The sequence below is a fragment of the Anabrus simplex genome, chromosome 3 (genome assembly GCF_040414725.1).
Source record: "Anabrus simplex isolate iqAnaSimp1 chromosome 3, ASM4041472v1, whole genome shotgun sequence".
NCBI lineage: Eukaryota > Metazoa > Arthropoda > Insecta > Orthoptera > Tettigoniidae > Anabrus > Anabrus simplex.
In genome coordinates, this window is record NC_090267.1 from 45,499,772 (window position 1) to 45,527,449 (window position 27,678).

Below are 27,678 nucleotides of genomic sequence, written 5' to 3' on the forward strand. Positions count from 1 at the left end.
AATCAAACCCGGGCCTCCGGGGGTGGCAGATAATCACGCTAACCACTACACCACAGAGGCGGACGCAACAACAATGATGTGTTTTTTAACCGGATCTAACATCTAGGTCATCTGTCCCAGCAACTATTATGTGTCACTATTTCACAGTCTGATGATGAAGCACAGACTTTGAAACGCGCAGTAAGTACATCATTTAATAAACTTTGTGACTGGTAACAGTTGGTATTATTTCATTTAAAAATACCAGTAAATAAATTAAATTTGGATTAGTTCTAAATCGAATAGCATGAAATTGTTCCTACTTCTTAAGGACTGCGTTAGATTCACTGCCGTCAAAGAGATTTTAGTCAGGGAAGTGAGGCAGATAGTAAAGCATTTTTAAGCTCCATTGATTAACTCAACTAAAGGTTGTTTAACTTGCACTGGAGCTATTCTGTGAGACCCCTCACCAGGATTACTAGATTCGAGAACTGAAAAACAAAATTTCGAAAGAAAATCAGCTCGATTTGTTCTGGATGATTTCCGACCAAAGAGTAGCGTTATAATAATGTTGTAAAGTTTGGGCTGGGAAGACTTGGGAGAAAGGAGACGAGCTGCTTGACTAAGTGGTATGTTCCGAGCTGTCAGTGGAGAGATGGCGTGGAATGAGATCAGTTTGAGTAGTGTTTTTAAAAGTATGAAAGATCACAATATGAAGATAAAGTTGGAATTCAAGAGAACAAATTGGGGCAAATATTCGTTGATAGGAAGAGTAGTTAGGGATTGGAATAATTTACCAAGACTGACGTTCAATAAATTTTAAAAAAAATCTTTAAATGATTTAAGAGAATACTGATAAACCCGAGATAGGGAATCTGCCACCTGAGCGGCGGCCCTAAATGCAGATCAATGGTGATTGATTGATTGATTGATTGATTGATTGATTGATTGATTGATTGATTGATTGATTGATTGATTGATTGATTGATTGATTGATTGATTGATTGATTGATTGATTGATTGATTGATTGATTGATGTAATGCAAAGTGAGGGGTGAATGTTATGTCAAATCCTTGGAACACAATCTGCGTTCTTGCACAAACCGACCCATTATTTCACATAATTATGCTAGAGGATAAGTCGAAAAACTGCGGTTAATTTAAACAGTGTTGCGGTGTCTCTTTGCATGTCAGTGAAATTGCATGCCCTTTCCTCTGCCTCTGTTTGCCATTCTACTGTATGTACCTGTGCGACAGTTCGAGGTCAACACGTATGCTAAGTGAGCATATCTTCTTCTCCTTAATCTGTTTATCCTCCAGGGTCGGTTTTTCCCTCGGACTAAGCGAGGGATCCCACCTCTACCGCCTCAAGGGCAGTGTCCTGGAGTTTCAGACTTTCGGTCGGGGGATACAACTGGGGAGAATGGCCAGTATCTCGCCCAGGCGGCCTCACCTGCTATGCTGAACAGGGGCCTTGTGGAGGGATGGGGCGATTGGATGGGACAGGCAAGGAAGAGGGAAGGAAGCAGCCGTGGCCTTAAGTTAGGTACCATCCCGGCATTTGCCTGGAGGAGAAGTGGGAAACCACGGACATCCACTTCCAGGATGGCTGAGGTGGGAATCGAACCCACCTCTACTCAGTTGACCTCCCGAGGCTGAGTGGACCCCGTTCCAGCCCTCGTACCACTTTTCAAATTTCGTGGCAGAGCCGGGAATCGAACCCGGACCTCCGGGGGTGGCAGCTAATCCCGCTAACCACTACACCACAGAGGCGGACTAAGTGAGCATATGCTGGAGTTTTTTGTTCTCTGTCTGCATAGCTGAAATTTCAAGCAGTGCTAACAACCCCGTATCAATCAATTCTGTTTTACAACTTCAATTTTTATTTTGGTCTAAATGTTGAACATTTATAAAATCAATCTGTATGACATCCAAATGGAAAATGTATTGATCGATCGTCATCGTCGGCTGCTACTCGTTCCCGATAGTGCAAATTCTCCTGCTTACAATGCCGACCGCACGGTATAGGGGTGGCGTACCTGCCTCTTACCCGGAGGCCCCGAATTCGATTCCCGGCCAGGTTAGGGATTTTTTTCTGGATCTGAAGGCTTTTCGAGTTCCACTCAACCTATGCGATTACAATTAAGGAGCTATCTGACGGTGAGATGGCGGCCCCGGTATAGAAATCAAGAATAACGGCCGAGAGCATTCGGCGTGCTGACCTCACGACACCTCAAAAACTGCAGGCCTTCGGGTTGAGCAGCGGTCGCTGGCAGGCCATGGCCCTTCGGGACTGTTACACCATGGGGGGGGGGAGCGGTTCCTGCTTACAATCCACAAACACTCACTGTTGTTTGTGCTTGTACTTTTGATGACTGTTCGAGCCAGTTCTAACGTGAAACATGCTTCCACAGAGATTGCACTCGGTGGGTGGGGAAGACGAGTCTGCTTCTGACGACATATGTGTAACTGTCGTTTTGACGGTCTTGCTCACACAGCTCAACTACTACAACCTGTGACAACAAAGTTCGGTGAATGAAGTCAGAACGGTCGATCCGGAAACACTGGTGACACACAACGCTGCACCTGCATAGCAGCAGGTTTTGACCACCTGCTCCCAACGTTGTTCAGTTGAGCATCGTGTGTGTACCGTGTAAGACCTGTTTGACACAGTGCGTGTTAAGTGCGTTGGTTTTGAGCTGCGAACAGGAACTTGAACGACCAAAGTTCAATGCACAGATTTGTTTTAAGCTTGGAAAGACACCGAAAGAAACGCATGCGATGCTGGTACGCATTTATGAAGATCGAGCACTGTCCTTGAAGTGTGTGTACGAGTGGTTCGCCCGTTTACGAGGAGGCCGGGAACGTGTTTCTGACAACCCCCGTAGCGGAAGACCGGCGACCACCGTCAATGACGAAAACATTGAGAAGGTGAGGACATTAAACACGAACGATCGGCGATTAACTGTGTGCATGATAGTGGATGAACTGCAGATTAACCGTGAATCCGTGCGACAAATCGTTACCCAGAAGTTAGGGAAGAGGGAAACGTGATCTCGTCTTGTGCCACATCACTTGACTGGCGGTCAGAAGCAGGCGCGCTTAGAGGCTTCACAGGATTTTGTCCGAACGGCGGATGCGACACCGAATTTCTTGAACAGTATTGTCACTGAGGATGAAACCTGGTGTCTCAGGTACGAGCATGAGATGAAACGGCACAGAATGGAATGACGTTCCCCGGGATCCCCTCATCGGAGAAAGGTCAGTGCCTAAAAGTCACGCATCAAACTCGCTTTGAAAGGAAAGAGATTTGACAATATTCCTGACATCCAACGAAACGTGACGAGGCTTTTAAACACCATCCCAAAGGAAGCCTTCTTGCAAAGTTTCCAGGACATGTATCGCCGATCTCAGCGGTGCATAGTTATGGGAGGGGACTATTGCGAAGGACAGTATGGTCACTGTCGTGCATTGTTCATCTATATTGATAGTACAGGACTATTGTCACAGGTTGTACTACTGAAATATTTTCATTCTGTCCCTGAAGGGGACGGCGGGATCATAGAGGGTGACGCCGTCTCTCAGGCCAGGGAGATGTGATACCTTGAAGGAGATGTGCAGAGAAGGTGGAGGTTTGGAGGCCGTGGCCTATACTAGGAACTATCCATGCGTTCGCCTTGGTGCAGGGGAATGGGAAAACCATTCTCAGCCGCGCAGCTGTGAGCTTGCATCCGGAAGATTTTGGGTTCGAACCTCACTGTCGGCAGCCCTGAATATGGTTTTCCGTAGGTTCCCATTTTCACATCAGGCAAATACTGGGGCTGTTCCTTAAATAAGGCCACGGCAGATTCCTTCCCACTCCTAGGCTTTTCCTATCCCATCGCCACCATAAGACCTATCTGTGTCAATGAGACGCAAAAAGAAAGAACATTCTGTGGACAGACGACGATGGGGACCGGCCCCTCTCCACCTTCCGAGTGAAGGAGCGTAGACCCGTCCTCCGCTCGGTTGGCCAGTCGGAGTGCAGAGCTGTCAGCCGTGCTACTTGTAGGCGGATGACTACTCTGCACAGTTCAACAGCAGTATAGGTGGTTTGGCGCCAAAGCGAACTATCCTTGGCAAATGTGCCCCAGGTTTGGCTTCCTTCTTCCTTATGTTATGGACCAATCAGATAATGTTGTATACATTTTTGTAGCCAGTTAAAATTGGGGGTGTGTACAAGCATTCTGCCTAGGTCAAGAGAGTTTCATAAACTTTCCCCTGAGTTGCTATATAAGCTGTGTGCTTTAGGGCCAATTTTTCATCTTCGTCGCTCCAGTCTAAGTGTGTGTACGGTGTAAGTTGAAACAGGGGCAGCCTTTCCCTCGTCGGAAGGCCCAACAGCTCAAGGTAAAGGCAGACAATTTTTAATATGTGATAGCTCCAGGCAGATAGCATGAGGGGAAGGTATCAAACTCCTTTTAACCTTTATCGGTTATGGCTCGGGGGCTACGTGGGTGTGCAGTCTTCACCACTAGTATTCTTCATAGTTCGGGCCCCAACCTCACATGAGCTCAGGTTGCCTATTACGGCGTCAGCTCGAAACACCTGAGCCAGGCCTCGCCGGAGGCCACGCGCTATTATTATTATTATTATTATTATTATTATTATTATTATCTTCATTTATTCCTTAATCATTTTAACCTCCAGGATTGGTTTTCCCTCGGACTCAGCGAAGGATCCTACCTCTACCGCCTCAAGGGCAGTGTCCTAGAGCGTGAGACTTTGCGTCGGGGGATACAACTATGAAGCAGAACTAGTACCTCACCCAGGCAGCCTCACCCGTTATGCTGAACAGGAGCCTAGTGCGGGTTTGGGAGACTGGAAGGGATAGACAAGGAAGAGGGAAGGAAGAAGCCGTCGCCCGACGTTATGTACCATCCCGGCATTTGACTGGAGGAGAATTGGGGAACCACTTCGAGTATGCCTGAGGAGGGAATCAAAAATCCTCTACTCAATTACCCTCCCGAGCCTGAGGGGACCTGGTCAAGCCCTCTTACCACTATTAAAATTTCGTGGTAGACCCGGGAATCGAACCCGGGCCTGCAGGGGTGGCAGCTAATCACGCTAACCACTACACCATAGAGGCGGACTATCTGTTTGTTGCTTGATATAACTGGTGGTTGTGAGTTCAACATTCATTTTTACGTTTCTTTTTGAAAATTTAACCAGAGTTGGAAAATAATCGCGTGCAAGTAGTCGAATTACTTGTAACGATTACATTCTTAGTAACTTTTACTTGAAACAGTTCCATTCCTAGTAACTTTTACTTGTAACCATTACATTCTTAGTAACTTACTTTTAAGAGTTATATTTTTACAAAATATAATTTTTACTGTCCGCCTCTGTGGTGTAGTGGTTAGTGTGATTAGCTGCCACCCCCGGAGGCCCGGGTTCGATTTCCGGCTCTGCCACGAAAATTGAAAAGTGGTATGAGGGCTGGAACGGGGTCCACTCAGACTCCGAGGTCAACTGAGTAGAGGTGGTTTCGATTCCCACCTCAGCCATCCTCGAAGTGGTTTTCCGTGGTTTCCCACTTCTCCTCCAGGCAAATGCCGGGATGGTATCTAAATTAAGGCCACGGCTGCTTCCTTCCCTCTTCCTTGTCTATCCCTTCCGATCTTCCCATCACCCCCGCAAGGCCCCTGTTCAGCATAGCAGGTGGGGCCGCCTGGGTGTGGTACTGATCATCCTCCCCAGTTGTATCCCCGACCCAATGTCTGAAGCTCCAGGACACTGCTCTTGAGGCGGTAGAGGTGGGATCCCCCGCTGAGTCCGAGGGAAAAACCGACCCTGGAGGATAAACAGATAAAGAAGAAGTATAAGATAATTTTTACTTGTAATTTACTTTTTGAAACAAAATTTGCAATCGTTACATTCCAGTAACTCATATACAGTACATCAGGTGGAAGCAGAAACGGGGAATAATTAATTATGATGATGAGGATGATACATTTTCATTTCTATTAGAACAGACACCCTAAATTCACCAGTTCTGGATGAGGTATTTTCTTACTTTTCCAGTTCCTCAAAAGACATCACTTTTTAATCAACGGTTTTCTTAGAATTGAGCACAGGTATTCCTCCGCGTGCCCTTTTATGGTGACTTTTCAGTAAATGCAAAAGTGTGCTTTCGCCCAGAAACGTCGAGGCTTAACGATAAGAATCTTAAGGAACACTTAATTTATTTGCAAAGTAAATAGCCAAGTTACTTGATAAGCTAAAATAACAATGTCGGAGAAGGTATTATGTTTAGTCTTACTTAACATCTCTGTGCTAAAGAAACACACACAAAATGAAGTAATATATTTTCGTTGCAAACTTTATATTATGCGTGGGGGAAATATGTCAGTGATTCCCTTAAGACTAGCGTTCAGTAAAGTAATTGCAATTCATCATCATCATCTTCATCATACACTTAAGGCTAAGCCTTGTCACTCCAACCATTCTCCTCTCAATCCTGCTGTTCTCTTCACTTCCTTGTAGTCTTTCCATCCCATCAAGATTCTCGAAGTATTTCTTTCGCGGTCTTCGTCTTCATTTCTTTCCTAGTATTTTTCCTTCAAATGCGTTTACTAGGACGTCATTATGTCTCAGGATATGATCTACAAGTCTTAACTTCCTTCTTTCAACATCCTTTGAGAGCCTCCGTGGCTCAGCTGGCAGCGCACCGGTCTCTCACCGGTGGCTTCCGTGGTTCAAATACCCGGTCACTCCATGTGTGATTTGTGCTGGACAAAGCGGAGGCGGGACAGGTTTTTCTCCGGGTACTCCGGTTTTCCCTGTCATCTTTCTTTCCAGCAACACTTTCCAATATCATATCATGTCATTTCATCTGCCCCAGACAGTTGCGACAGGCTTCGGCTGCCGGCACAATTCCTATCCTCGCCGCTAGATGGGGGCTTGATTCATTCCATTCCTGACCCGATCAAATGACAGGAAAAAGGCTGTGGATTTTCATTTTTCATTTCCTTTCAATATCCTTTATCAGTGTCCGTTGCCCATTGACTTCCTCTAGAACATCTCCATTCGTCTCTTTTGAGTCCAGCATGACCTCGTTATTTTCTTCCAAATCCATATTTCAGTTGCTTCCAGTGAATATCTTTCCTTTTCTCCGAGAGTTCAACTCTCACTACCATAAAGTAGTGCACACCAGACCAAGGATTTTACAAAATCCTTTCTTATTTCGAAACTTATATGGGTATTTGATATAAGATTTATTTTGAAGGGCCTGTTTAGCAAGAGCTATTCTTCTTTTAATTTCCTTGATGCATTTGTTGTCTATGCCTTTGCTGGCAGGACCTAGTGTTTACAGTGCACTATGTCTTCTGGATAGGCTAGAGCAATTTTGTTACTTTTCATAGATCTGTCTCTGTCTTATCCTTGGCTTTGACAATAGGAAAGTGACTGAGGTATGAGCGATGCTAGTAATGCCAATCCTTATGCTGCCAGTCCCTGCTATGAATGGTGTGAAAATGTTGCTCATAGGGTCGGTTGGTGCATGCATTTCAGTGGGCTTGGCAGACTGATATGTAATAGCAACTCTGACTCGGTAAGGAAAGCAACGGAAAACTAACTCACTCCTCATTCCCTAGTACGCCTCTTCAGTGATGCCTAGGCCATCTATGGCAGCTGATGGAAGAGTTGTTGAGGATCCAACCAGCGGCATCGCTGACGGACTGAACATATATACATTTGTTGTCTCCAGATGTAAAGCTTATAAAGTAATAGAAACGTTGCACCGGTCGCATTGGCTGTGAGCTTGCATCAGGGAGATAGTGGCTTCGAACCCCAGTGAGCCTGTCGATGGTTTTCCGTGGTTTCCCATTTTCGGACCAGGCAAATGCTGTCTCATGTGACGAAAAGCAAGTAGTAAAGAAATGTTACACTTGTTCCACTTCAGAATTTCCTATTCTTATGTTGGTATGAGGTCCCCTGCCACATTTGCTCACAACTAAACTTTTGGAATTTTTACTATTGTAATGTTTCATTGTATCACACAGAGCACACTACATTCTATTAAATCCTTGTTAGAGTCCGCTACTATGGAAATGTCATTAGCCAATCTAATACTGTCGATTATTTTCCCATTTATTTATATTTCCTTAGTTCTTTCCTTAAAACACATATTGCTACTTCAATAAACAAGTTGAAAAGTTATGGTGAGAGTGGACAACTCTGCCTCATCCCTTTTCTCGATTCATGCTATTCTTATACACCCATTCACCACTACATTGTCCAACTCGTTGGCTGAACGGTCAGCGTACTGGCCTTCGGTTCAAAGGGTCCCGGGTTCGATTCCCGGGCGAGTCGGGGATTTTAACCTTAATTGGTTAATTCCAATGGCACGGGGGGCTGGGTGTATGTGTTGTCTTCATCATCATTTCATCCTCATCACGACGCGCAGGTCGCCTACAGGAGTCAAATAGAAAGACCTGCACCTGGCGAGCCGAACCCGTCCTGGGATATCCCGGCACTAAAAGCCATACGACATTTCATTACCACTACATTTGTACACTGGTTCTTATAAATTTTACAGATGAGCCTCTTGTCTTTCCAGCCAATTTCTACTTTCATATATTTAAAAATGGTTTATCATGTCAAAATCGTTTCGTGTTGTTATAATTGTAATTTTACTGAATATTTGTTGAAAAAATAATAATTTGTAATTATAATTAAGTAAAACATTTCTCAGGTATCTGTTTTGTGTTTGTTTGTACAACCCTTATCCCGTTTCTTCACGGGGTCGAGTATGAGGTGAGATGAATCTGTCGTGGCGGGTTTTATGACCGGATGCCCTTCCTGACGTCAACCACATCAGAGGAGTCAACGAGATGAAATGAATGGCGTGATATATGATAGTAGGAAGGGAGAGGGTGAAACCCGGTGCCGGCTCATAACCAAACTCTGTCCAATTACATTTTTCTTGTACTCCCATCTCTGCTACCCACCACACTACAAGTACAATCTATAACAGTGACGTAAACACTCACCTTTCCGGAAGATTATCCTCGTGATAGTCAAGCTAGGAGCTTCATACATCAGGTACAATACCATGGACGCCATTACGATTATTCCCACGTCTGCCAGATAGTAATACAGCTGAAAAAAGTTGTAATTCTCTATTAGTAAAACATTTTTTTTTTGCTAGGGGCTTTACGTCGCACCGACACAGATAGATCTTATGGCGACGATGGGATAGGAAAGGTCTAGTTGGAAGGAAGCGGTCGTGGCCTTAATTAAGGTACAGCCCCAGCATTTGCCTGGTGTGAAAATGGGAAAACACGGAAAACCATTTTCAGGGCTGCCGATAGTGGGATTCTAACTTACTATCTCCCGGATGCAAGCTCACAGCCGCACGCCTGTACGCGCACGGCCAACTCGCCCGGTAATAATAATTTAATATTTGTCTTTATTAGACTCAAAAGACCATGAACATTGTTAAATTCCCAAATTCTATTACTTTTCTAGATATTTATTTCCATTTCTCGAACTTTCTACTCTTTCCTATCTTCCATATCGGACATAATTACTCTCAGCTTCAATATTTTTGGTCAGCTCTTCAGCTTCTAGAAAATGGAGCATCTCGTCGTCCTCTAGTGGAATGCTTTGCCTTGAATTTCCATTTTTCATGAAAATTCACGGCCATGACAGTTGAAACAAATAATACGATGCAAACAATAATATACCGGGTGGTACAGCTGCCCCTATTTTTCACGAACATATGCAACCAGCTAGGAATGACATTTATCTTAGTCCTATCTTGCGCAACATCTTACGGCAATTTTAGGTGCAGTTAGCCCAATATAGACTTCCCCGCACAATGCAAAAACGGTACAAGAGGCAGTAAGTGAGGGCCATCTCAAAAACACTGTAACATTTTATGTAGAGCGGAGTCCAATACTCCAGTCATTTTTACGAAATATTACTGTACTGTACAAACCATAGACACTACTTTATCTGTCGATAGAGAACTGCGCACCTGAGTTGTTCAAGAGGCCATTTTCTTTTTATGGAAAAGGGTGGTCACGTTATCATAGTAAACGTGATAGGTTAGGACTAATTACAGACTTGTCAATTCACCGCCATTTTGTACAGTCTCAATTGATAGAAACGTGCTTTTCACAGTATTTTATAGTCTAGGGCACGCAAATGCTGTACAGCAGATGTGATAGCTTACGCCATGTAATTACTACCATTACAGCGTTCAATAAAGTCATAAAACTGGACCATAAGGCTGTAACACATCAGTAACTTTACGAAGCGAGAACTTTCGCTCTCCGCGTGAATACAAAGTTGTAAGAGCTACACGTGCACTCAAACAGTAGCTGCGCGGAATCAGGCATGTTAGATGCACCTGGACAAGCTGTACGGAGCTGTGAAGCTTCAAAACCTTCCTGAGTGATCCCTCTGTTTATTTTATTTTCGTACTCTTCCAGGCATCCTTTACGGAGACTTGACTTTTCCGAAGTCTCAGATATTCTTCTAAGGAATTTGTAATAAACAGACATAACAATATATTATCGCCACGTAAGGACCGATTAGTCCGCCTCTGTGGTGTACTGGTTAGCGTGATTAGCTGCCACCCCCGGAGGTCCGGGTTCGATTCCCGGCTCTGCCACGAAATTTGAAAAGTGGTACGAGGGCTGGAACGGGGTCCACTCAGCCTCGGGAGGTCAACTGAGTAGAGGTGGGTTCGATTCCCACCTCAGCCATCCTCGAAGTGGTTTTCCGTGGTTTCCCACTTCTCCTCCAGCCGAATGCCGGGATGGTACCTCACTTAAGGCCACGGCCGCTTCCTTCCCTCTTCCTTGCCTATCCCTTCCAATCTTCCCATCCCTCCACAAGGCCCCTGTTCAGCATAGCAGGTGAGGCCGCCTGGGCGAGGTACTGGTCATACTCCCCAGTTGTATCCCCCGACCAAGAGTCTGAAGCTCCAGGACACTGCCCTTGAGGCGGTAGAGGTGGGATCCCTCGCTCAGTCTGAGGGAAAAACCGAACCTGGAGGGTAAACAGATGATGATGATGATGATGAACAATTATCGCCACGTAAGGATCGACTACGGAAAAATTAATTGTGAATACCACCTGAAACATTCTGCTGAACTAATTTAACCAAGTGGTAGGTACACATTTTACACATTGCAACTATCTGACCTTAAGAGAGGTCATGATTCTTTAGCATACTGCGGTGTTTTCAGCAAGGTAAACCTGTCTGCATATTCGAGGTCAGAACTTGTAACATGCAAGACCAGTTTCGAAGCGATAGCGTAGATCAAGTACAGAGATACGAGACTCACTTTTTGTTAAGTGGAGTGGCTACATGGCACTACATGAAACCAGCATTTCAATTTTTCGATGGATTCAGAGTTCGAATCTAGCAACGGCTTTTTATTTTTATACTTTTAAAGGCATTCGTAATTAATGTTTAACTTATTAAGGTTTAATTTCCTTGAGTATCAAAAGTCACTTCTTCCTCTTATCCTTTATCGGATTACCCTCCAGAGTCGGTTTTTCCCTCAGACTCAGCGACGGATCCCACCTCTACCGCCTTAAGGGCAGTGTCCTGGAGCTTCAGACTCTGGGTCGGGGATACAACTGGGGAGGATGACCAGTACCTCGCCCAGGCGGCCTCACCTGCTATGTTGAACAGGGGCCTTGTGAGGGGATGGGCAGATTTGAAGGGATAGACAAGGAAGAGGGAAGGAAGCGAGCGTGGCCTTAAGATAGATACAATCCTGGCATTTGCCTGGAGGAGAAGTGGGAAACCACGGAAAACCACTTCGAGGATGGCTGAGGTGGGAATCGAACCCACCTCTACTCAGTTGACCTCCCGAGGCTGACTGGACCCCGTTCCAGCCCTCGTACCACTTTTCAAATTTCGTGGCAGAGACGGGAATCGAACTGTGGCCTCCATGGGTGGCAGCTAATCACACTAACCACTATACCACAGAGACGGACAAAAAGCCACTTTTGACCTTTAAAAATAAAGCATACATCAGAAGGGAATAATAACATGCGACTTTCATATGGCAAATAGCTACAACGAATGAAGCGCACTGCATTTATTGTCAGCGTTATGACAAACCCATTCAACCAAGCAACAGAGCACGTTTGACTCGAAGAACGACTGGACTTCATACGTAGGGCACATGAAACAGCACATAGGTTCCACTACGCAAGTTGCAGCAAGCAAGAATGACTCACCTCTACCGTGGTCAGATATGCATTAACGAAGAAGGTGGTTATTTTGAAAATTTCCTTCATTAATCGAATGGCCATGGACAAGCCCATTGCATCTCTGCCGGTAATAGCTTATTTTACTGCAAAAAGCTCTTTTAATAGCTACTTAGAAATAAACATAACAGAGTACCTGCAACATGAGGACTGATCATGATTTAGATTTGTCTTCAGCAACGCGACTCAAACGAACATTTAACTACGAAATAAAAAATTCCTCCTATATCAGACGCGAACCTCCCACTAACGAGTAATGCTTTTCGTCTGTAACTGAAAGCACGCTCGGCTATCGCAAGGTGCCGTCTGCCACCGTTATATCAACACTGAATCTAATCATTCAAGCACCATAATATCTGTACATGAAGTTTCTGTGATACGTAATTTACACGATTCTTTACGACCATTCGGTATTCTATCGTTAATGCTGATTTCATTGACACGAATAAACGAATTATAGAAAGCGTAGTAAGACCAGACATCGCTGTGATTAGCCAAGGTCAGTGTTTTAAGTTTAGGTCATAATCTGCGGGTTGCATAGAACTGAGTGAATAGGGGCAGGTGTACCACTCGATAGAGAGAAAACATGTGCAAAAGCTCCAGAATTCATAGTTGAGGTAATAAAACAAAATCAAAGTATGGACGGAATAAGATGCGTGCTTGGTGTGTTACGGGTCGAAATGCCAACCAATGCTACATGTACCGGGCACTAATGGGGCAAATGAACCTCTGCGCTACGAGTGGCGCACATTTTAAGTTAACACGTATCACCACGGTCGATTGGATTCCTCGCTGCGCTAGCTAGAATGACGCATCAAGTAGCCGTGGTGGTATCATCGCTGTCTCAGCGTGTGTTGCCATGTCCGTCTAAATAGTAACAGTGGGTATTTCAGAGTGTTTATGCAACAACAATCGGACAAATTATTCCGAACTTGCAGAAAATGATCATATATTCTTCTTCTTAATGTGCCATCTTCTAGCGAAGGTCGGCGGTCAACATGGCCATCTTGGATTTGGATGCAGCGACGCGGAAGAGAGACATCTTGTCCAACCCATAGCAGAACACGAGGTTCTTCATCCATAGAGTTCGTCGTCTACCAGGAATCCTACCTCCTTCTATTCTTCCTTGTATAACAAGCTGCAGGACTCTCTACTTATCATTCCTCATTATATGGCCGAAGTATTCCAGCTTCCGCCTTTTAATGGTCAGCATGACTTCAGTCTTCTTTCCAAATCGATCCAACACCTCGGAATTCCGGATTCTGTCTGTCCTAAAATGCGAAGCATCCATCTGTACACCCGCATAACCTTTGGTGGTGCTATTTGAGGATCCAACCAGCCTCTGGGCTGATGACCTAACAGACAGACAGACTTTTATAACATTGATATAATAAATTGTTCATAATATTTAACGTATTTGTAAAACGGTTAAAATACATTGTTAAAAGGTTATTTTGTATTAATTCAAATATATAAATTTCTAATTACTTCTTGCGATATACTGCTAAGATCTATCGAGTTTTTAAATCCATTTCGTGAGGTTACGAACAAAAGCTCTATATTACAGTATTGGATTTTTTTAAATCAATGAAGACAGCACTGTTGGATAATTGAATAAATGCATGTGAACCTCATGTATAGAGCCCGGATTTTTAAGCATTAATAGGTTAGAATGCAAACTTACTGAAGGGAGAAGCAAGTATTGTCTACCTTCACAACGATTATGCTATGGGGTTTGCATAAACATGATGGGTACGGCCCATCAGAACCCCTATAATTTATGTTACTCTTGCCGCATTACGGAAGAGCGGGTGGCCGACACTTCCTACGAAACAAATTAGTTTGCAATCTAATCTGTTACTGCATAAAAATCCGGGCTTTACGTCATGTGTATTCCAGTTTCTTATGGTCAGCTGTTGATGAAGCTGTCTGCGAGTGGTTCTCGTAATTTCCACCTGCAGCAGCACGTGCTATAGACAGACAGCTGGGTGGCACAGCGATCCGCTATCATTTGGCCTCGAAAGAAAGGGAAGCTACTGGGAACTGAGATTTTCTGGCGGGAAAAGCGCAAAACATAGAGTAAAATTAGCGCGCTGCAGCGATCTAATCCACCCCACACTTGTTGAGGGATAATGTTTTCATAGTTTTAAAATAGGATACTAAATCTAAATGAATAAGAGGGAACTTACCAGTTGAAATTCGTCCATCCAGATTGGATTTCGTATTCGAGAACTGGCGACTATTTGGACGACCATGTGAGTCAGGTACATGCTATATGATAGGCGGCTGAGAGATCTGAATGGTGTAGCGTTCAGAATGCTGTTCACAATACCTGTAAGAAAGATATCAGTTTGTAGAAAAAGTAACTAGTTTTAACCGATGGCTGGTATACTGTACAGCCGGTCGTGGCACAAGGTGTACAGCACTCTGTAAACTATCTGGGTATTTCCCATGGCATGTTCAATTTCAAGATGAAGTGGTTATTATATTAAAACATGTACAGTCGAAATCGCTTATTGCGATATCCATTTTAACGACTAATTCCTATATAAATATACTTAAAAATCGCTTAATACGACATCGCTTAGTATATGATAATAATATCGTATAAACGGTGTACTTTTATCGCATTTTCGGAGAAATGTACCGACTATAACGTTCAAACTTGAAGTTTGTTTGTTTGTTTGCTTGTTTCTTTGTTTGTTTGTTTGTTTGTTTGTTTGTTTGTTTGTTTGTTTGTTTGTTTGTTTGTTTGTTTGTTTGTTGCGCTTTTGGGGATTGCTGACAACAATGTACTGCACCCTTCTCGCCGGTGGCGCGAGCACTCTACACTCAGGGTCTTGGACAGGTTCTTCTTACTAAGGGATGGCTTCCGGCAAATTGAACGCCTCAGCTAGTTATGGTGCCCGAATGATAGTTAGATATGTCAATTTACACTCCAAAATTGATCGTCGATGAAATGTGACGATGATAACATGCTGCGTTGGGAATTCTATTGGGCAACTGAAATATCAAATTGAGAACATTGTGTATTAAACCAATTAAATCGAATGTGTACGTTATCTGATTTCAAGTTCATTGATGTACCATTAATATCCCACACAATCGCTGGAAATATATTTTCCTCAAGGTTGTTTATATTAATGATGTTGACATTGTCTCATAAATCAGAATAAACTCAATGTTAAATGGATTATCACAGATTGTTAATAATACCTATGTTAAATTAATAATGACTGAGATATTCTGGATAGGAAAAAAATTATTCAAAGAAAACTTCCTAAATAAGTCAAGACGATACCAAGGTTCGATGTGACTTCCAAGTATGATAATTAAAACGTTGAAATTGCAATTAATTATCAATTTGAACTTAATACAGTGTAATGCAGTGATAACGTTACATCATCAATCAAATTCCAATTATTGAAATTACTTATAGGAAAACTAGTTCACAATAATCATTAATATTATTATTCTTTCAATTGTTACGGCAAAAATGTATGACTTGGTTACAGTAAATATAAATGGGCCTGAACATGATAACATGTGTCTTAATAATCCTTACTCAGCTTCAATATAATTCCGTTCCATATGTTGGAATTATCATTTTATATGTGACCAATTTTCTGATGGATTACATTTGCTTCCTGCGCCTAGTCCTACAATAATGCTCTTTCACGATTAGAAATTCAAAATAAAACCTATCCCAAAACAAACTGTCCTGAAGGTGCTCGCACAGACATAAAACTAAACACAAAAAAGCTTCCACATATACCGCCAAGTATCTATCCTAACAGTAAAATAATGGATGATATGAAGAATAAGATGAACTTGCCCGCCTGGTGGCCATGATCGTTAAGGCGCTGAAGTCTAAAATGGTCTGACACCGAGGTTAGCCGGTTCGAGTCCCGTTGGTCGAAAACATTTTCATCATCAGAATGTTCGCCGGCAGGATAGGGGAGGTGGTGGTACACAATTTCTAATCACTAGATTGTGCAGTGTTCATATGGAGTGAGGGCATATGACGCTGTTGATGGTGATTCGTCCGTCGGATGTTGAGCAGACCTCTTGGTGGTAGGCTATGTGCCGGCAACGGGTTTCACCCTCTCCTCGCTATCATATATCACGTCATTCATTTCATCTCATTGACTCCTCCATTGAGGTTGACGTCAGGAAAGGCAACCGGTCATAAAAACCAGCTACTACTGTTTCATCTCACCGCATACCCGACCCCGTATGGAAACGGGACAAGGGTTGGACAAACATAAAGAATAAGATGACATAAAACAATAACAACTTAACAAATCATATTTAAATAATAAAATCAACAGATCACATGATATCAAATCTATAAATCAAATTACTACACAGTCCATGAACTGCTACTACTAACCTATATTCAGTCAATCATTCAATAAATTAATGCTGATCTGCACTTAGGGCAGTCGCCCAGGTGGCAGATTCCCTATCTGTTGTTTTCTTAGCCTTTTATTAAATGATTTCAATGAATTGGAAAATGATTGAACATCTCCCTTGGTAAGTTATTCTGATCCCTAACTCCCCTTCCTATCAATGAATATTTGCTCCAATTTGTCCTCTTAAATTGCAAAATTACCATCATATTGTGATCCTTCCTACTTTTAAAGACGCCACTCAAAATTATTCGCCTACTAATGTCATTCCACGCCATTTCTCTGCTGAAAGCTCGGAACATACCACTTAGTCGAGCAGCTCGTCTTCTTTCTCCCAGTTCTTCCCAGCCCAAACTTTGCAACATTTTTGTAACGCTAATCTTTTGTCGGAAATCACCCAGAAGAAATCGAGCTGCTTTTCTTTGGATTTTTCTGCAGTTCTTGAATCAAATAATCCTGGTGAGGGTCCCATACACTGGAACCATACTCTAGTTGGGGTCTTACCAGAGACGTATATGACCTCTCGTTTACATCCCCTGAACACCCTTATAACCATTTTGCAGAGATCTGTATCCTTTATTTACAATCCCATTTATGTGATTACCCCAATGAAGATCTTTCATTATATTTGCACCCAGATACTTACAATGATTTCCAAAAGGAACTTTCACCCCATCAACGCAGTAATTAAAACTGAGAGGACTTTTGTTATTTGCGAAACTCACAACCTGACTTTTATCATAATACCATTCACCACTATCCATCTCACAACATTATCGAGATCATTTTGCAGTTGCTCACAATCTTGTAACTTGTTTATTACTCTATACAGAATAACATCATCCGCAAAAAGCCTCACATCTGTTCGACCCCTTTACTCATATCATTTATGTTTATAAGAAAACATAATGTCCAATAATACTGCCTTGAGGAATTCCCCTATTAATTATTACAGGGTCGGATAAAGCTTCGCCTACTCTAATTCTCTGAGATCTATTTTCTAGAAATATAGCAATCCATTCAGTCACTCTCTTGCCCAGTCCAATTGCACTCATTTTTGCCAGTAGTCTCCCATGATCCACCCTATCAAATGCTTTAGACAGGTCAATCGCGATACAGTCCATTTGACCTCCTGAATCCAAAATATCTGCTATATCTTGCTGGAATCCTACAAGATGAGCTTCAGTGGAATAACGTTTCCCAAAACCGAACTGCCTTCTATCGAACCAGTTATTAATTTCGCAAACATGTCCAATATAATCAGAAAGAATGCCTTCCCAAAGCTTACATGCAATGCATGTCAAACTTACTGGCCTGTAATTTTCAGTTTTATGTCTATCACCCTTTCCTTTATACACAGGGGCTACTATAGCAGCACTATTCATTTGGTATAACTCCTTCAACCAAACAATAATCAAATAAGTACTTCAGATATTGTACACTACCCCAACCCATTGTCTTTAGTATATCCCCAGAAATATTTTTAATTTCAGCCGCTTTTCTAGTTTTCAAATTTTCACCGAGCTCGATAGCTGCACTCGCTCAAGTGCGGCTAGTATACAGTAATCGGGAGATAGTGGGTTCGAACCCCACTGTCGGTAGCCCTGAAGATGGTTTTCCGTGGTTTTCCATATTCACACCAGGTAAATGCTGGATCTGTACCTCAATTAAGGCCACGGCCACTTCCTTCCCATTCCTAGGCCTCTCCTGTCCCATCGTCGCCATTCGACCTATATGTATCGTTGCGACGTAAAGCAAATAGCAAAAAAATGATGTTAATAGTTTTCAATCTATATAAATAAAATTGTAGGGGGTCCGCTGTCTGTAATTTCTTTTGTTTTGCCAATTTTTCAGATATTTATCCGTTTTAGGTCCACTCAAGACCAAATCGGTGGTTTTTACGTTTCGTGTCTGTTTGTTTGTCTGTTTGTCTGTTTGTCTGTCTGTTTGTCTGTTCCACCATCACGTCGAAACGGCTGGATAGATCTCATCCAAACTTCATATTTAGAGTATACTCATCCCGGGGAAGGTTTCGATATGCATATCATTTTAAAATCTTTGAATACTCGGGGGGTTTATAGGAAAACCAGATTGGTTTTTCCACCATCACGTCGAAACGGCTGGATAGATCACAACCAAACTTCATATTTAGAGTATACTCATCCGGGGGAAGGTTTCGATATGCATATTATTTTAAAATCTTTGAATAGACCGGGGGTTTATAGGAAAATCAGAATGGTTTTTCCTCCGTCACATCGAAACGGCTGGATAGATCTCAACCAAACTTCATATTTAGAGTATACTCATCCCGTGGAAGGTTTCGATATACATATCATTTTAAAATATTCCAATAGATGGGGGTTTATAGGAAAACCAAAATGGTTTTCCTCCATTTTCTCTTATACTATTGATTTTCTGTAAACTTCGTTTACGGTACATGAAACGTCTCCTCATTATAAACAACTTTCGTTATGTTCATAATTTACCTTACTCTTCACATGACGGAAAAATTTACTATTTTCCGCTGGTATCATGCTCTGCATTGAGTGACCGACAGACCGACAACGAACCTACAGGTTACCATGGCAACGTCTCTGACTGCATGCCAACAGGGAAGTAACGTATTGCCATTTTCCTCATCATGCTTTTAAATTCGTGGTTGTTCCTTGGGTAGAAGGCAAGAGAGGCGTCAATCAGCTTATCTGCGGGATATAGGCGGAATATCGTTGGATGTTATAACCGCCCTCGAACAGATTAAGTAATAACACCATTAGTCATCTTCTTATTATTTGTTTACCTAAGAATCACTGGACCTAAATTTCTCCTCTGTTACCGCTTTATTATATGCATAACTCACACTAGCATAATTTATTGAGGGGCATTTGATTTTCTAATACATTCACTTGGCATTTACATATTTGTCGTTATCCGGCTGTCCTCAGTTATAATCCATTTTCTATTACTTTCAACTTTCTTAACTGTATTATTGTCTTCCTTAATTACGCCGTATGTACGCGAGTGCTACGAACTACTGGATGTATTTCCACCAAGACTCATATTTAGAATACACCTGTCCTTGATAGGTTTTAGGGCAAATAGTGTTTCTAAATCCCTGAACTGACTGGAGGTTTATACGAAACCGAAACAGTGATTTTGCACTTCCACAAAATATACACAACCAAACTTAATGGAAAACTACCTACCTTGGTAGAAATTAATTTTTAATCCTTTTTTCTCATGTGCATCATTTCGACACGAGGATTAATAAGGGAGATATCATTAACGGACCGTTTTTCTGTACAAGTCCCATCGGACTTGACTCACGAGCGGGTGCATGTAAAGCGTATTCCTTACAACTTGAAAACTACTGAAGACATTCGAACCAAAATTTATATTTAGCATCCACCTGTCCAAAGGTAGGTTTTAGACGTAAATAACATTTCATGTTCCGGAATGGACTGGCGGTTTATAGGGAACCGAAATGGTGATTTTACTCTTCCACAATATATACAGAACAAGACCAACCTGACTGGAAATCGACCAAACGTGATGGAATTCCACCTCTAACACTTTTTTTTCATGTGCATTTTTTCGTCAGGAGGATTAATAAGGGAGATATCATAAATGGTCACTTTTGCAGGTTAAGTCCAGCGGACATAGGCCAAAAGGTGTTTTACATGGAGCAATTCCTTATCTATATAAATCAAATAGTAACGTCTGTGTGCCTCTACACTGACTATTTTGGCGAAATTTTCGTACAGCTTTCCGTTTAAGGGGTAATAATGACCATCTCCAGAAGAAAAAGAAGATAATTGAAATTTGACAAAATTATACGTTTTAGCCTGTAACGAACGGAAAACATCCTACATCATTAAATTTTTCACTTTTTATCCCCGAAGAATATCGAAATATGCAGGCAATTTTAATGATGGTGCATACCTTCGGAAATTCCTATCACATAACGGATTGCACAATCTCCGTTCAATTTGGAATGATCTACAACTTTGGTCTTATGACTTTTTGCCGTATCTGTATCCCTTTTACGTTAGATTTTTCTCTATTAATCGATGTTAAGTCAATTTGTAATTTTCACATGCATAATTCATACTTTCAATTACTTATATGAAATACAGAATCATCATACTCTTCACGAAAATCGGCCCACACAGTAGGCATATATGACCAAATGCTATGTATGTAGCTGTCACATAATTATCCGAAAAGTAATGTAATGTGAGATAATCTTACAAAACCTTTACCCTGTTCCACGTTTCTAACTCAGTCTGACCCTAGAATAGATTACATATCACAGGACCAGCCATTTAGGCCACTAAATTCGGCGTGTCTTATGGTATAATCCTTTGTCGATATGACGTATGTTTAGTAGCAGTTAATCTGTAAAGGAAGGTGTTCAATATTTTAAACACGCATATACTTTCGTATGTCGGTCTATATATATTCACTGATGTCGATTTTGAGCGATCGAGAAAGGGTGGATCTGATATTGTCTCCCCACACCGACTTTGACTGGCAGTAGGAAAGGGTTCCTTCTCCAACTCCTGTGTAACTGTCATTAGTAAGGAAGGCCTACAATTGTAATGAATAGTTCCCTTCTCGATTTGATTGCAGAAGGTAAGTGAGCATGCAGTTTTGTTTAAAACTCCCCTACCCGATTGTGTTTGGCAGTAGGCAAGGGTGGCCGCCATTATAAAGAAATGTCCTCATCTAAAATGTGACTGGCTTTAGGCATAGTGGCCTGATAATTTTGATGGAAACTCACCAACTTGGTGTGACTGGCAGTAAGCTGGCTGGCAGTAGGAAAATGGGCCTGGCATTTTAATGACAACTGAACAACTCAATTTCGAGTGATAGTAGGGTAATTGCCTGCCATTATAATAGAAACTCCTCAACTGTAATCTGTCTGGAAGTAGGAAAGAGGGGGGTGCCATTTTAACGAAAACTCCCTAAATCGATTCTGTCCGCGTAGTAGGCAATGGGGCCTGCAATTATAATGTAAACATCCCAACTCGATTGTGAATGCCAGTAGGCAAGTGAGCCTGCGGTTATATCACAAATCCGTAACAAACACTTTACATTGGAAACAACGTACAGGGACCTCCCCATACTCTTTCTTGGATAACGCTAAGAGACATGCAATTTTAAAACAATCTTATTTACTGCATGCACACTATTTACTTCGATATTCGAATACAATGTAAAATACCGTAGCGAAGCACGGGTACATTCGCTAGTATATATATATATCTGTGGACATGTTATGATGAAAGAAAAGTGTTCGATCATCAGTTAGCTCATGTCAAGATTGTAAGTGATCGTTATTAGAGAACTGAGATATACATAAAGACAATTATATAATATTTATTTGGATTTTTGGAGTATGAAACAAAACATTAATATAAATTTATCTTTCCTAAGTTTATTAATATGTTAATAAAACAGTTGGTTCAGATAAAATATGTGTTATATATTTATTTATAGGTTGAAATGTTAGAATAGTCTATTGATAAGTATGTATTGCGACTCTCGTCTTTCTAAAGCGTTAAATTAGGTGCAAAGGTGTGGAGACGTCCATCGAAAACGTTGGATCACGAATTATAAGTAATTGCACCACTCTTCTGGATTCATGTTAAGCGAATTTTACAGTTAATATACCCTGAGATGATCTGAGTACTCGGACAATTTTATTTATGCCGTTATTGGACACAGTATGGGCGCAATACCACTTACACGACTTACCTGCGTAATATCAGTATTTGACACCATATTATGCTATACCTAACGTAAATATTCTATTATAAGCCATGCTACGAGCAATACTTAACCATTAAATCAGTAACCACTTCATAACGTTCACATATGGCAACACACATCATAAAACAAATCAATTTCCCCCTATATTGCTAGCACTTCTTAAACAACTTCCACATAAATGATCTACAAATCCTTACACGTCATAAGTATTTACGTTGCACTGTTCATTAAGGAATAACAATCATTTTACTCAATATCGAGACCATCCAGGTCGGTACATTATAACAAATGATCCCGCACACGCCTGTTAACGTCTAAATTTCGACGTTCCATACTCGGATATACCAGGTGGCTCCCGAACGCCGCACTTTCTACTTATAAATGCCCCGCATGCACAAATGATGAATGGGATCTCTACCAACTGATTTTCACAGGGGAAACTACTCCAGCGGACAGGTTACGTCAGAATATGAAGAGATAAGAAACGGAGTGTCGCTCGCAGCATGTTACTCAGCACTACCGGTCTAATTCACCCCTTGCATTAGTAAATATCATTTTCGACCGCATAGTTCTAGGCTGGTGTATGGTACAGCCGCACTATATTTGCTGTCTGCATATCGGCAATAGCTAGTGTGATCAGCAGCGACAAATACACAGACATGATTTTAATCTGGACAATCTGGTCGGAATGCAGCAGAAGCTCCAAACAGACGTATGCCTTCTACACACGTACTGCACCGAACAGGATTTTTTTTTTGCTAGTTGCTTTACGTCGCACCGACACAGATATGTCTTATGGCGACGATGGGACAGGAAAGGGCCAGGAGTTGGAAGGAAGCGGCCGTGGCCTTAATTAAGGTACGGCCCCAGCATTTGCCTGGTGTGGAAATGGGAAATCATGGAAAACCATTTTCAGGGCTGCCGACAGTGGGGTTCGAACCTACTATCTCCCGAATACTAGACACTGGCCGCACTTTAGCGACTGCAGCTATCGAGCTCGGTCACCGAACAGTGTTAGTTTTTGTTTCATACAAGCAACTCTTCCGTCGAGTGGAATGTCTACACGTGAATAAATTAATAAATTATTAGATTTCCTTTTGTGCATCTTTGGCGTGTCTACAAACAGTAGCGGTGATTAGGGGTAGGGGCGAGGTGGGACAGTCGCCCCCCCCCCCCACTTTGTGGAGTAAAGATTACATTTTATTCCACTTTAGCCAGCTAACTAGGAATTATTTAAAAAAAAAAAGCTATTTGTACAAACCTTGTTGTCTTATCTGCTAATTCCTTCCTTTTTTTCTTTAATTATTAACATAGGCTAATTATTGACGGAAATACGCACAAAATGCTGTTCGTCGCGGCTAACCAATTCGTATAGCACTACGGCAACTAGTGGAGACTTTGCATGTTCTGTGAGGAAGGGTAGTAGGGTACATATTCTTTTGCCGAGGTCGTGGCGCCGGAGTTATAATTTACCCACTTAACGCGGCATTCATCAGCCTGGCAGTCTCTTTAGTGTCTGTTAGTTTCTTCGTGAGTATTCAAATACTAAATGATTTTAATTGCATAATCATGCCGTACTCCTATTTAATTATACCGGGTGAGGTGGCCATGGCGTTATGGGTGGGCAGCTCTGAGCTTGCACTCGGGAGATAGTAGTTTCGAATCCCACTGTCAGCAGCCTTGAAGATGGTTTTCCGTGGTTTCCCAATTTCACACCAGGCAAGTGCTGGGGCTATACCTTATTTTTTTTGCTAGGGGCTTTACGTCGCACCGACACAGATAGGTCTTATGGCGACGATGGGATAGGAAAGGCCTAGGAGTTGGAAGGAAGCGGCCGTGGCCTTAATTAAGGTACAGCCCCAGCATTTGCCTGGTGTGAAAATGGGAAACCACGGAAAACCATCTTCAGGGCTGCCGATAGTGGGATTCGAACCTATTATCTCCCGGATGCAAGCTCACAGCCGCGCGCCTCTACGCGCACGGCCAACTCGCCCGGTGTACCTTGTTTAAGGCCACGGTCGCTTCCTTTCCACGCGTAGCCCTTTCCTGTCCCATCGTTGCCATAAATCCCACCTATGTCGGTGCGACGTAAAACCAGTTGTAATTGTATTTCAGCGGGAGATAATACCAATGTTCCTTTCACTGGGCTAAATTATTTCTTTGTGTTATGTTATTTATTGAGTAAATGCATTTAACCTGCCCCGTAGTATGTCTGTGAGACCTGTTGAAAATTTTATTATACAGCATTGAATCAAAAACTAAAAAAACAATTATTACAAATAATCCACGGGACGGATTAATTACATCTACATATAACATAACATAATTCAAACGAAATAATTTAGTCCGGTGAAAGTAAAGTTGGTATTCTCTCGCGTTGAAATTATAATTACAATTAAATATATCTATTTTTACAATTGACTTTACGTCGCACCGAAACAGATAGAACTTATGGGAAGGAAGTGGCCTTAATTAAGGTACAGACTCAGCATTTGCCGGGTATGAAAATGGGAAACCACGGAAAACCATCTTCAGGGCTGCCGACAGTGGGATTCGAAATCAGTATCTCCCGAGTGCAAGCTCACAGCTGCGCGCCCGTAACCCCAGCGCCACCTCACCCGGTATAATTAAATAGAAGTACGGCATGATTATGTAATTAAAATCATTTAGTATTTGAATACTTACGAAGAAACTAACAGACACTAAAGAGACTGCCAGACTGATGAATGCGCGTGGCAAGTGGGTAAATTATAACTCCGGGGCCACGACCTCGGCAAAAAAAAGTTGTACCCCTGCTACCCTTCCTCACAGCACGTGCAAAGTCTCCACTACCTGCCGTAGTGCTATACAAATTGGTTAGCCGCGACGAACAGCATTTTGTGCTTATTTCCGTCAAAAATTATGTTATTAATTAAATAAAATAAACGAAGGAATTAGCAGATAAGATAACAAGGTTTGTACAAACAGTTTCTTTAATAATTTCTAGTTCCAGCTGGCTCAAGTGGAGTAAAAATGTAATGTTTACTCCACAAAGTAGGGGTGGGGTGCGACTGTCCCTCCTCGCCCAACCCCCTGATCGCCGCTACTGTTTGTAGACACGCCAAAGATGCACAAAAGGAAACCTAATAACTTATTAATTTATACACGTGTAGACATTCCACTCGATAAAAGAGTTGATTGTATGGAACAAAAACTAATACTGAGTCGTATCCTCACGGCCCATAAGAGACAATCAAATACATATTTGCCATATTAAATAATTACTTCAAGGTGAATTTCAGTCAGTCATTGGAAAAGTAGCAGATTGCAGAACAGTTGAGACCGGAAGTCCATGGAGACATAAATTCGCTGTATGTTGCGCGAAGCTTGTTTGCGACCGTGGGAAATGTTCAGCGTTACCAGGAGTTAGCATATCTCGGCACGTGTAGAAGTCGTTGGCAAAGAGGAGCATTCAGCCAATGAAGAAACGATGGTGTGGCTAATATGAATTCTGGACCGCGAGGATTTAAAATCCCAGGTTAACCAACATGGATATCTGTGTGAAGAATACATCGATGTAGAGAAGTCAGTTCTGTTAGTTGATGGATTTCCACAGGTCTGAGAGTGAGAAATAATAAGGAATACGTGATAGTAATTATCTCAGTCGTTATTAAGTGATTAGGAGTGTGGCTAATGATAATTTTAATTAATATCAAAGTCATTGTGGGTAACAAGCACGCTGATTGGTTGATTTTTTTGAACATACGGGAATCCCCTAGCTACAACGGCGTTGGCTAAGTTACTTAAGCGTCCCATTCATCGGGAGCGTCCTTCTTATTGTGTGAGTTGCCGTGAAGTGAACATCGTTCTATACTGTTCTTTTATATGTGTGCGAATGTTGCCACGTGGGCAGACATCTAACAGTGTAAGGTCTTATCGACCAAAAACAGTGCATTTATTTGTGAAGAGTGCTAAGAAAACTGGTGCAATGATAAATTGCCAATTGCGCTATGTCGCAAATTCTTATTCTAAAGTAATAGACAGAAATGTCAGCCGCAGACTGGTGACTGAAGGAGACACGGTCATCCGCATTGTGCTTTCGGGTCGGTCGTGTATCGCGAAGGACTTTCGTATCGAACTGCGAGCCGCTCTAAATGACTATCTTAACCCTAACATTTGTATGATGAATCTTACGTGTGTTTGTGCTGTTATATTAATGTTGGCTTAATTTACAGCTGACAAGGGTTTATTCGGCACGTGCACATAGAGCGGTGAAGAGGTATTTACTAGAAGTCTTGTGTGTTGCAGTGTACCGGAACTTACATAAAGAAGATGGCAGAAGAAAGAAATTTGTTTCCATGTGTTGAAAACGTGTTGAAGATGGAGTAGAGCACCACCGGAGCGGGGATGTGAACTGCTGCCGATGTCCACGGAGTTGCCAAGATATGGCGCTTTTTTTTAAGTAAATGGCATGTTATATGAATTATGATCAATACTAGTGAGGCTTAGTGTAGGAATTTTCTTTAATGTAATTTTGTCTGACGGTATGTGTCCATTTTACATTTGTGATGCTGTAAATATGGATAGGAGGGGATCTCATGATTTCGCTATTTTTTTTCTTTTACTTTACGATTAGTTAGGTGGGATATTGAGGGAGATGTTAGGATTTACTTTGTTTTATTGGTGATACATGCATGTTACTTACCTTAGGGTTATTCCTATATTTTTGTATGTTAGAGATAGAAGGATTAGATTGCCAATATCATCTACTTTCCGAGTTAAACGCTTGCGGCTTGAGAGTAAAATTCATTTTCCCATTTAGAAAGATTAGTTACAGATAGGATGCATGATGCATGTATTTCAGGAGCTGTGACACGTGTGGAGATGTATATACACCGTTGACTAAAAAATATTCTTCTAATATGGGTTGGAAACTGTTTAGTACAATGATTTGAGAGGGAATCGAACCTTGATTTATAATGCGAAAGGCTGATGAGATTGTAAGATATACAAGAGAATGTAATGCATGCTGATATATAAAGTTGATTATGCAGGCCGATTGTATGCCTGATGACATTATAGGAATTGTGTGCAGCGAGAATAGGCCTGTTAGTGTATTCTGAGATATTATTGAGAATCAGAATTGAAGGGAAATTAATGTCAGGCCAGTGGATATGATATACGGGTTGAATTTAATAGCATGCTGGCAAGAAATACGATTGTGTATGTGAATCTCCGAGCTGATGATGAGATACGAGGT

The 27,678-nt window shown here is 41.9% G+C and overlaps 1 protein-coding gene across 1 annotated transcript in view; it reads right to left on the minus strand.

Moving 5' to 3' along the window:
* Positions 1-27,678, minus strand: part of LOC136866643 (nose resistant to fluoxetine protein 6) — a 323,272-nt gene that overhangs the window by 34,147 nt on the left and 261,447 nt on the right. Inside the window, exons 11-12 of the mRNA XM_068226990.1 lie at positions 14,445-14,587; positions 9,012-9,120 (exon numbers count right to left, since the gene is read on the minus strand). Of these exons, the coding sequence (XP_068083091.1) occupies positions 9,012-9,120; positions 14,445-14,587 (252 nt within the window). The remainder of the gene's footprint in view (positions 1-9,011; positions 9,121-14,444; positions 14,588-27,678) is intronic.